Here is a 12,023-nt window from a genome sequence, read left to right on the forward strand (position 1 = left end):
GGAGTGCAGCAGCGGGATCTCAGCTCACTGCAACCTCTGCCACCTGGGTTCAAGCGATTCTCGTGCCTCACCCTCCTGAGTAGCTGGGATTTACAGGCGTGCACCACCATGCCCGGCTAATTTTTTTGTATTTTTAGTAGAGACGGGGTTTCACCATGTTGACCAGGCTGGTCTCGAACTCCTGACCTCAGGTGATCTGTACTCTTTGGCCTTCCAAAGTGCTGGAATTACAGGTGTGAGCCGCCACACCCAAAATTCTTTTCAAAAAAGTGTTGAAGAATTTAACATAATTTTTTTTTTTTTTTGAGACAGAGTTTCACTCCTTCACCCAGGCTAGAGTGCAGTGGTGCCATATCAGCTCACTGCAACCTCCGCCTCCCAGGTTCAAGTGATTCTCATGCTTCCATCTCCAAGTAGCTGGGAGGTGTGCACCACCACACCCGGCTAATATTTTTGTGGTTTTAGTAGAGACTGGGTTTCACCATGTTGCCCAGCTGGTCTCAAATTCCTGATCTCAAGTTATCCTCCTGCCTTGGTCTCCCAAAGTGCTGGCATTACAGGCATGAGCCACAGGGAACAGCCAACACAATTCTTTAATGGAAATATTTTCAGTTTTATCTGGAGAACTGTAGAGGGTGCTATATGATTAGGAATAGTAGTCTGAACTGGCTTCAGCTAATTGTAAGAATTCTCTGAAGCCAGAGATTCACAGTAGTTAATTTTTCCTGGGTGAACAACTTTTTAAAAATTATTTTGACTGAAGTTAGAGTGAGTAATGTTGCATAATTGATATAATTTATAATGAGTGTTGATCTAATATAATTGATTGTAACATTTTTCATCATCTAGATTATTTAATTGAAATTATGACTTGCCCTCTTTATATAATGGTTTGAATAATACAGGTTTATTTTCCTGCCATCTACCTTCAGCCCCCTTTCCCAAATTAAGTATTTGTAAGTCTTAATAGGTTAAAAGTTAACCAAACCCCATGTAACAGGAATGTACATTTTAGGTAGATCTGACTCAAAAGATTATTGTCTTTAGAAGAACGATTGTTACACCAAAATGGTATTTAAAACTTGAGGCCGGGCGGTCAAGCCTGTAAATCCCATCTTTGAGGCCGAGACGGGCGGATCAAGGTCAGGAGATCGAGACCATCCTGGCTAACCCAGGAAAACCTGTCTCTACTAAAAATACAAAAATCCAGCCGGGCGAGGTGGCGAGCCTGTAGTCCCAGCTACTCTGAGGCTGAGTCAGGAGATGGCGAACCCGGGAGGCGGAGCTTGCAGTGAGCTGAGATCCGGCCACTGCACTCCAGCCTGGGCGACAGAGCGAGACTCCGTCTCAAAAAAAAAAAAAAAAAAAAAAAAACTTGGGCAGACTTTAGAAATTGTTTTTGTTAAGAGAGAAGTCTGAATTTTGGGTGATTAATTTATTATTCAGAAATACATTTCATAAATTCCAAACTTTAACTGTTCCCAAATTTTTCTGGTTTAATAGTGATTTTAGAAAATTTGAGGTGGAACTGTTTGATCCTGTGTCTTAAAGGATTGCTTTTGGAAATTGATTTTTAGTAACTTGGATTCAATTTCCCCAGTACTGAATAATTTTGAAATTATTTGAACTAGGTCAAGTTAGTCCAAGTGGTATATTTTGGAATAAAAGGTGGTAATAAGTCAGCTAAATGTTAAAACCCCCAAAAATGTTAGATAAGTATCTGTTTTTCTAAAATGCAGGTTTTTAAAAAACCTTTAAAGAATTCTGACTCAAACCTTGCCAGGAATTTTTTTCCTTTTTTCTGAAACCATGTTTTCGACATTTATTATCAAGTTTTATACTGTAATTCCTTAAAAAGTTAAGCAAGAATTTGTCTCTCTTGCCACTTAAAAGTGAAAGCATTTTCTGTTCTTGTGGGTAAAAATATGGTATTGTTTAAGTTTTGTCATTAAATAAATGTATCTGTTCTTGTTTTTAACTCTCAAGGCACCACCTTCCATGGTCAATAATGAACAACGCCAGCATGCAGAGCACATATTCTTATCATTTAGGAAATCAAAATCACCATTTGCAGTTTGCAAGCATATTTTGGGTAAGTATTCACTTAAAAAATATAAAGTATTTTGGCATAATCAGATCTGGGTTTGCTGTCTTAAACATTAACTATTTTAAATCCCTTTTTAAAAACCAGGTTTGTATAGTTACAATTTTTAAAATTAATAATCATTCTCCTGGAGTAGCTTTAAAGATATTCTGTAAAGCCAGACAGGAAACTTTGTTTTTACTTTGGATTTTTTTCCCCCTAGATATAGCGTTCCCCAATTTGTTTTATTATTGACCATAACATGAAGGCGGTTAATAGCAGAGAGAAAAATTTAGTATTTTTTCAGTTTTCAAATATAATTTATTATAGGATATGTACTATAATATCTTTTAGCCCAGTGTTAGTTTTAAAATTAAGATTGTTTTTGGAGATGTCTACATTTTCTTTTAGCTGTTTTCCATAGTTTTTTTTTTTTTTTTTTTTTTTTACCATTTAGTTTGTACTCAGCTTGCCTAACAAATATTAGTCATTTCTGGGTAGGGTGTCACTGTATGTACCCTAAAATAAAGCACCAATTTTTACTTTTGTCAAATATGTTTTATGAATATCTTATATCTGACATGTACAGAAAAGATTTCTTCTAAAAGAATCACAAGAAATACAACTGTCTTATTCAAAGATGGCATTTTCTAAGAGTTATATATGATGTGCCATCTCTCTCTTAGATATTTTTCAGTAATAGTAAGAGAGACTTCATTAGTTATTGTTATTTTATAACCTGATTACTGCCGGCTGATTTTTTTTAGTGGGAGCCGTCTTTTGTAAGGCTCTAGAAAGCTACTTGAGTCATCTGTGACCATAATATTGGTTAGTCGAGTATTAAGAACTAAAACGTCTGACTTTTTCTTGTGCTTTTGGTAAAGGCTTATCGATAGCGACCAATAGGCTGTTTCCAGATTGAAGTAAACTACATTTAAAGTTATGTGTTAAAAATGCTTTCCATATAAGGGCTTATGAAGGAGAGTTGTTTGATTGTAGTGGAAAGAGTGCTGATGTAGCAACTATGACATCTAGGTACCAGTGGTGCACCTTGAGGAAGTCACTTCACCTCCCTGGGCCTCTTTTGCATCTGCCTGACGGCCATAATAATACCATTTGCCTTGATGGATTTGCTCTCTTAAGTTGTTTTGTGAGGTGAAAATGTAATTACTTTTCATTATGTAAAAGCACTTTGTGAACAGTAAGGTAAATATCATGGCCATATACTTGATTTTAAACAGCTTTTAAAAAATATGATCGGCTTAAAAAATGCTGTGTTCTCTGCAAGGAACTAGCAGCAGTGGTGAAGGTGGCTCTGTCTCTGTCAGGAGTTAGGTCTTAGCAGAGGAACAGGTTCAACAACTACCTTTTAAATTCTCACTGAAGCTGTTTTAATTAATTAACTTACTCATTTCAGTGGTCAGCTTTTATAGTCGTGTCGATTCGTTTCTGGCACTAAGAAGATTTAACTTACACCTGTGGAGGCTATTTAACTCAGTGTTAAAGAAAGCAGAACTAAACAGCATAAAGAGTTTAAGGGAGCATTAACTCATCCTTACTGCCTTGAAATTGTTCAGCATTAATGGATTTAGAAAACCATTGTGTTAAACTATTAACCTAAAATAATTTGAGTCTGGTTTTCATGGCATATGCCTTAACGACATTGACTAGGATTCCATCAGTGTTTCATCTGACTTTGTATTGGAATTCAGTGTCATTCTACACTAGTTGGGAAATAGTTGATCTAACTTATAAGTATTTTATTAGAGCATATTTGTTTATACCATTCTTTCCTTTTTAGAATATGTGTATTTTATGAAGTATTGTTGCTTTGTTATGATTGAGCTTGTTTTGGAATACTTTTGTTTTCCTGATAAAATTTTCTAAAGAGTAGTATTGCTAGTTCCGGCCATGCTTTTAAAATCAGTTTGGGTTTTGAGACGTTGACTGTTTAAAAGGTGGAGTGCATGTATTACAAGCATAATCATTAATGTACTGCAAAGCCCTGTGTTACATTAATGTTTACATCTAAACTTCACAGAAAATCTTTTCACTCCTTATTCAGTTGCCACCAGCACAGAAGGGTAAATTCCTCTAAGAAGACTTCTCATACAAGTGGCAGTCAATCGCATTTCAGAATTTTCGCATTCTTGTTTAGGGATTACGTGTCATTTTTACAGAAGGTCTGGGTAATATATTCTACTAAAGGGGAGACTTTCTCTGATGCTTCCCTTTTCTGGCCTCTTAAAATTCTGCCTTCTCACTTCTAACTTGAGTTTTGTATGTCGCTCATTTTTCCTCATTTCTTTCTCTTCTTATCCTTTTGTTTTCATTCTAGTTTTTATTTTCTTTGCTGTATTCTGTGTGTGTGTGTGTGTGTGTGTGGTGTATGCAGCTGTGCGTGCATGCAGCATGCTTGTGCATTTTGTCAGAAGAGCACTTTTAGACTTTTTCACTTCAGAAGTCTTTGGCACTTAGGCATTTAAATTTTTTAGGGTCATATGTTCCTTTAAAAAAACAAGTGAGTTCTATTCTTGTTAAATAATCAAGAACTGTGAGGGACTGGTTTATTTCTTCTGGAGCTAACTTTGTGGCATTCTTTTGCTCCTTCTCAGGGAGAAATGGATTTCTTTGACTTCTGATCTCAGAAGTGCCAAAAAACCCAAAATAATAAACCACCAAAAAGTCAGTTAAACTGGTAAACTTTGACATCTCTGGAAAATTGTTTCCTTAGTAGTGCTGTCAGTCATTGGGAATTAATAAATCATCTTCCATCTGAGACTTTTTGTCTTTAGTTGGTGGGTGTAGTTGTCGCTGAGTCAAAGCGCAGACTTTTGGAGCTTATATGGCCTGTGCTTTGGACAGAAATACTTAAGGCCAGGGAGTTGATTGTAGTAGCTGTGTATCTGTGGCTTCACTACCAGGGTTTTTTCTTTTTTAAAAATACTTTTTGGTCAGAGTGTAGTGCTTTTCCTGTATTATTAACTTAACTTTTGTCTTCATGTTTCTGTTTAGTTTCAGATGGCTGACAAAATTCAAATTAATTTTATTTACATAATTATTATTAAAGAAAGCTACTATGGTAGCAAATGAAAGCATTTTGCTAAAGTGACCTAAAATAATTTATTCTCTGAACAGTGGCAGATCTTACCAAAAGTAGTTAGTTTAGAAATTCTAGATGAGGCCGGGTGTGGCAGCTCATACCTGTAATCCCAGCACTTTGGGAGGCTGAGGTGGGTGGATCACCTGAGGTCAGGAGTTCGAGACCAGCCTGACCAACATGGAAAAACCCCATCTCCACTAAAAATACAAAATTAGCTGGGCCTGGTGGCGCATGTCTGTAATCCCAGCTACCGGGAGGCTGAGGCAGGAGAATCACTTGAATCTGAGAGGCGGAGGTTGTGGCAGGCGGAGATCGTGCCATTGCACTCCAGTGTGGGCAGCAAGAGTGAACTCCCATCTCCAAAAAAAAAAAAATGCTAGATGAATTGTGAGTTCTTCATGAAAACCCTGTAGTTTCAGGCATCTGTATAACAGAGAGCAAAAGTAAGGCTCATATGTATTTGTGAAGTTCTGATTTCATACTGGTAGGCTTCTAGAGTACCTTCTAGCATCTCTTGCATATTTCTACTATGTGTAAGTTAAATTTATGACAGCTAATAATGGTTTTTATGAGAAAGGGTAATTTATTAGTTTAGGAAAATTTCTCCTTTTAAATTAGGAGTTTGGCTTTTTTTTTTTTTAATTCCTCCATTCTTAGAGTCAGCTTCTTATGGGAGTATTTACAGATCTTCGTTTAATACCATGCAGAGGTGTCTAAGAAAAAGAATTAAGAAACTTTTGTCTCTTGAAAATTTCGAATATTCATTTTCTATAACTGCCCCCTCATATCCAACACCCACCCACCTCCAAGGGGCAGAAAAAGGCTTGGATGTGAAAACAAATAGTTAGAAATAGGAATGTTTCAGTGCTTGTTAACAGTGAAGGTGCTTATTTGCTCTGTCTTCAGTGGCATGTGTGTTTCAGGGTAGATTAGTATTGCTCAAGAGACATTTACCAGCCGTGTGACCTCAGTTTCCTCTCTGTCTCTTGGGGCATCAGTTTCCTCAGCTCCTGTAAAATGGAGGGATTGATTTAGATGGTCTTCGGAGGTCTATATCTAAAATTCTGAGAGTACCTTAGATTTTGCTTCATTGTTGAAATCCATGGTTAAGGATTTCTGGTTTCTTGTCCTTAAAATTTATACTATTGCAATAGAAAATGAAGATAGGCAAACAAACATCATTTTCTTTAAGAAGAGGTTTATAATCAGAGATTATTTGAGTTACCTTTATGAGACAGTAACATATTTCTCTTTAAGTGATCTAAATAGATGGAGCTGGGTCTCTGTTCAAATCTTTTTTTTTTTTTTTTTTTTTTTAAACTCCTAGAACTGTAAGCACATCTTTTCTAATAGGTTCACATTTTTAGAAGCTATTGCTTTATTTTAATTATTTATTATATTTTAAAGTTTCTGAATTTGTATCAATTCTGATTGTCATCTCAGTTAGAGTTCATGTTAAGATAGCATAGAATAATCAAAACTTTAAAAAAAGATTCAAATTGGTTTCTCTTAGTGGTTTTGGTATGATGAAAACTCCTATGTAGTAGTCTAATGTGGTAGGAATTTATATAGGGTACACCTTTTCTCATGCATTTTTATAGCTAAACATGTCAAGAACACTTGTAAGATTTTTAAATGACCTGAGCTTGAATAGGAGAGAAAATGGTGTGCTTGACTGTGTATATCTTCATGCTCTTCTGATAAGTTCTTGAAGGTGCCAGTCTATGCCTAGAGTTAATTTCTCATGGCTTTCAGATACGCATGTCCAGTGATCTTGGCAAATAATCTGGAGTCTAATCATGGGCTTTTCATGGATTTCACATGATGGTTATTTTTTAGAGCCTCAGAAAATTTCTGCTTTTTCTTGACTTCATTTCGACTGTTTCTCCCTGTTGATAATGCTGTTTGGAAACTGATTGTAGTGGTATTGGTGAATAAAAGAAAAAATAGAAAATTAATATAAAAAATTTTAAAGTGTGTTAATTTTCTATTTTTTCTCCCCTGATTTAGATTTTAGATCAGATACTATAACTTGTTAGCTAAGACTGGGTCTTTCTAAGTGTAGCTTTGGGATTTTACTCAGTTTGATCAGTACTGCAATCAGAAAATTCACAAGCACTTCTCACCTTGTGTAAATGTGACTTACATTGTTTTTTACATTTTGAGAAAGAAAACCTGCACATGATTGTTTTTATTTCTGGACTTGCTATTGTAGATGGGCCATCCTGCTGAAAGCTGAATACTTAAAAATGAAACATTTTAACAGCATGGCTCATCACAGATAGTAATGTTCAATGACTACTTTATTATAATGTTTTTCAAATACAAAGTTCTGTTTTGCACAGGGTGAGAATCTTAGGAAATTTTCTGATTGCTTTATATTTTTATTTTTATTTTTTTTAAAGCTGTGTTATTTTTTAGTTCTTCATGCTTTGGAAGTAACAGTTGAAGAGAGGTGAGGAAAGTTTGTGAAAATTGTGATCGGTGATTAGCTGCCACCTGCCTGAGGTGTCTTCTGAGAGGAACTAACCTCTTTGTGGTGCTAGAGCAAGGTCACTGGATAAAAAAAAGAACAGGTAACCATCTTATTCCTTGTCTGAAAAGTTCTGTTTTAAAATTAATAAACGCAAAATGTTCAAGGTAAAATGAACAGTTGTTTAAATAAAGTTTTTAATTTTCTCCTCAGAAACTAGTAAAGTGGACTATGTCCTTTTTCAAGCTGCCACCGCCATAATGGAAGCAGTTGTCCGAGAGTGGATTCTCTTGGAAAAAGGTAGCATCGAGTCTCTGCGAACATTCCTTTTAACCTATGTCTTACAAAGGCCCAAGTAAGTACATGGAGGGGTACCGCTGAAATACCTTTGCTGAGCTTATGTGCGTCTTTTTAGAGCTTTTTTTGTTTGCATTTTAAAAACTTTTGGCTGGGTATAGTGGCTCACACCTGTAATCTCAGCACTTTGGGAGGCTGAGAGGGAGGATCTCCTTGAGCCCAGGAGTTTGAGATCAGTCTGGGCAATATAGTGAGACCCCGTCTCTATGAAGTACAAAAAAAGAAAAAAATTTAAAAAGCTGTAGATGTTTAAGGTTACGTTCTATGTGGGGCTCGTATTTTAAACCCTTGTATACACATGATTGTAGGTAGTTTTGGTGCTTGATGAAATAATACCTTTTGTTTAAGCTTTTGGTTCTCTGTTTTGTTTCTTTGGAAAGATTATGCTGGATATTAGTTTTTTGTTGTTGAGTTGTGAAGAACTTAGTTATAAATAAAACTTGACCTTAGACTTAGATGAAGAACCTTTATATTTACTTGTTCTTTTGATTCTTAGTAGAGGTGATTATTTCTTTTAATGTATTTTAAATTTAAAATTGTAAGTATTAATATAACACAGGTGAGTATCCTAAAACAGGGGAGAGGGAAGAAGCTAAGTACCACTAACAAATCAAATGTTACCTGTATATGTACATAGAAATGTGCATAAAGGGCCTGGCGTGGTGACTCACAACTGTAATCCCAGCACTTTGGGAGGCCAAGGTGGGCAGATCATGAGGTCAAGAGATCGACACCATCCTGGCCAACATGCCGAAACCCTGTCTCTACTAAAAATACAAAAATTAGCTGGGTGTGGTGGCACGCGCCTCTAGTCCCAGCTACTCGGGAGTCTGAGGCAAGAGAATCGCTTGAACCTGGGAAGCGGAGGTTGCAGTGAGCCGAGATCATTACACCACTGCATTCCAGCCTGGTGACACAGCAAGACTCCTTCTCAAAAAAAAAAAAAAAAAAAAAAAAAGACAAATGTGCATAGAAAAGGTTCTATAAGAAGTTCCAGAATCTTTAAGTAGCTTCCATTGCAAATAGGATCAGTTTTGTGGAATGAGGTGAAATTTTCTTTTTATATTATACGTATCTTATTGCTTAAACATTTTACAAAATTGTGTACATTTATTTCTTGAATGATTTAAAAAAAAAATATGAGGCCTGGTGCAGTGGCTCATGCCTATAATTCCAGCACTTTGGGAGGCCAAGGTGGGTGGCTCACTTGAGGTCAAGGGTTCCAGACCAGCCTGGCCAACATGGTGAAACCCCGTCTCTACTAAAAATACAAAAATTAGTTGGGCATGGTAATGCATACCAGTAGCCCCACCTACTTGGGAGGCTGAATCAGGAGAATCACTCGAACCTGGAAGGTGGAGGTTGCGGTGAGCCAAAATTGAGCTACTGCACTCCAGCCTAGGTGACAGAGTGGGACTCCGTCTCAAAAAAAAAAAAAAAAAGAGGAAAACTATCAGCGGCATAACTTTTGGGGAGAAATTGATTTACTATTTACCTTTTTTTGTTAAGTTCCCCAAAGGCCGTGTATTCTTTTAAGAATAGATAATGCACTTGTATCTTTACCGTTTGTGCAGTTGAATACTTTATATATTCATTTCCAAAGTCATTGAAGAAAAAATTTTGTTATGTAATCAGAAATGTGTGTGCTTAGGAATGGTGATTAATGGCAATAAACATATACATACAGTTTTAATTTTAGAGCATACTCATACTCATGCATTTGTTTCTGTTGACTGTACTCTGGGAGTCTGAGTTAATAATATTTAATAATACTGACATGACTTTAGCACTTTGTTAACTGCTAACTGCCTTACATGCAAAAAAAATGTGTGAGAGAACAAAGGCAAGGTTTCTGTAGCCTATTAGTGTTGCAGGTTTAGTGGATAATGTGTCCTATAGATAAGTGGATATACATGTTTGTGAGGAGGGCATGGCTGGTTTTTTTCCGGTTTTCATAGAATAAGGAAGACTTTTTCTGGTTTGAAACCTTTCTTTTCTCTGTCATGCTGGATTGATTGATTGATTGATTGATTTTTGTTTGGTGGGTCCATTTGGATGTGATACTAGTTTGCTCTTTTGTTGTTTTATTTGACCATATTTGCTAGACCTGACAGGGCTGTTTTTCTTTTGACCGCTCTGTACATAAAGAAAGGTAAGTACAGGTGAGTAGAGGTCTTGATGATGTCAGCAAGTGTTTGTTCCCGTTATTTTGTTCGTTGTTTTGCACACAGTGTAACTCAGACACATCAAAATTTGTATTATCAATTGTAACCATGGAAGAGGTATGTGTTTTGTTGAATTCTACTAAAATGATATTTGTTTTGATATTTTTCTTTACCCTACGAAAAGTTTTGAAATCAGTTATTATGATAGTGTGCTTCTTATTGAACACAAGTTGAGAAAACCTTCATATTTATTTATATTTATGTAATAAAAGAAAATAAGCCTTAGAGCCTCTGTGTTTATAGAAGTTTATATGTGGGAAGGTTAAAAAAATTGTTTTTGATCTCTAGGCCTAAAATGTTAGAGTTTTCTGGAGAGCAGTCTATGTGACCTTGGGAAACTAACATAAAGTTTCTTTAATATTCCGTTTTACCTGTAGAACAGGAACTTGGTACCCATCTCTTATGGTTGGTGTCAGGATTACATGAGACAGTTCTGAGCACAGTGCCTGGTGGGGAGTAAAAGCTCTGGTTGCTGCAGCCATCATCATCTGGACCAGCCTTCCTTAAGGAGTCAGGGCCAGCAGGGGAGCTTCAGGTCAACTGGAGAGGTTCTTTTTTGTGGAGCTGTTTAGTTATCATAGCCTTTTCTCCCCCTTGTCCCCATCCCCCAACCTGAGAAGCACTAAACTCTGGAGACCTTGGTAGACTTAAATGTGTAACAGATTTTCATTATGTATATGTGCGTGGTCTCTTACATTATCCAAAATAATCTCATTCTTTTTTTTCCCTTTTTATTTGTTTTTATTTTTTTTTAGAGACTGAACCTCGCTCTGTCACCAGGTTGGAGTGCAGTGGCGCGGTCTCGGCTCACTGCAACATCCCCCTCCTGGGTTCATGTGATTTTCCTGCCCCAGCCTCCCGAGTAGCTGGGGCTAGAGGTGCGCATCACCACACCCAGCTAATTTTTTTATCTTTAATAGAGACAGGGTTTCATCATGTTGGCCAGGATGCTCGATCTCTTGACCTTATGATCCTCCCACCTCGGCCTCCCAAAGTGCTGGGATTACAGGTGTCAGCCACCGTGCCCCGCCTTCTTTTTATTTTTTTTTAAATTGAGACAGGGTCTTGCTGTGTTGTCCAGGCTGGTCTTGAACTCCTGAGCTCAAACAGTCCTCCTGCCTCAGTACCCCAAAGTGCTGGGATTGCAGGAATGAGCCACCGTACCTGGCCTAAATTAATCTCATTTTAAAATCATTTGATAATTTAGAAGCTAAAGTAATTAGCTTCATTGTAGAGTTGATTGTAGGGTTCCACATTGAAATAGCTCACACATTATCTATCTTTATCTATCTATCTATCTATCTATCTATCTATCTATCTATCTATCTATCTATCTATCTATCTATCTTGATTGTAGGGTTCCACATTGAAATAGCTCACACATATCTATCTATCCATCCATCCATCCATCCATCCATCCATTTATTTTTTTTAAATTTTTAATTGTTTTCTTTTTTCTCGAGACAAAGTCTTGTTTTGTCCCCCAGGCTAGAGTACAATGGCGCAAACTTGGCTCACTGCAACCTCCGCCTCCTGGGTTCCAGCGATTCTACTGCCTCAGCCTCCTGAGTAGCTGGGATTACAAGCACACACCACCATGCCTGGCTAATTTTTTGCATTTTTAGTAGAGATGGGATTTCACCATGTTGGCCAGGCTGGTCTCGAACTTGTGACCTTGTGATCTGCCCTCCTTGACCTCCCAAAGTGCTGGGATTACAGGCATGAGCCACTGCGTTCGGCTTACATACATATTTTTTATCTCCAACTTTTTTTTTTTTTTTT

The 12,023-nt window shown here is 37.0% G+C and overlaps 1 protein-coding gene across 7 annotated transcripts in view; it reads left to right on the top strand.

Annotated features, from left to right (window-relative positions):
- Positions 1–12,023, top strand: part of XPO4 (exportin 4) — a 109,744-nt gene that overhangs the window by 17,838 nt on the left and 79,883 nt on the right. For 4 of the 7 annotated variants that reach the window (XR_639490.4, XM_021929451.2, XM_003913640.5 and 1 more), the window contains exons 2-3: positions 1,987–2,092; positions 7,873–8,014. Coding sequence is in view for 4 of the 7 variants with exons in the window: in XM_021929451.2 (XP_021785143.1) it covers positions 1,987–2,092; positions 7,873–8,014 (248 nt within the window). In the remaining 3 variants the exon portion in view is untranslated. Of the gene's footprint in view, positions 1–1,986; positions 2,093–7,591; positions 7,763–7,872; positions 8,015–12,023 lie in introns of all 7 variants that reach the window. The other 3 variants (XM_009191570.4, XM_021929453.2, XM_009191571.4) reach the window with 2 other exon arrangements.

This window comes from Papio anubis, chromosome 15 (assembly GCF_008728515.1).
Source record: "Papio anubis isolate 15944 chromosome 15, Panubis1.0, whole genome shotgun sequence".
Classification (NCBI taxonomy): domain Eukaryota; kingdom Metazoa; phylum Chordata; class Mammalia; order Primates; family Cercopithecidae; genus Papio; species Papio anubis.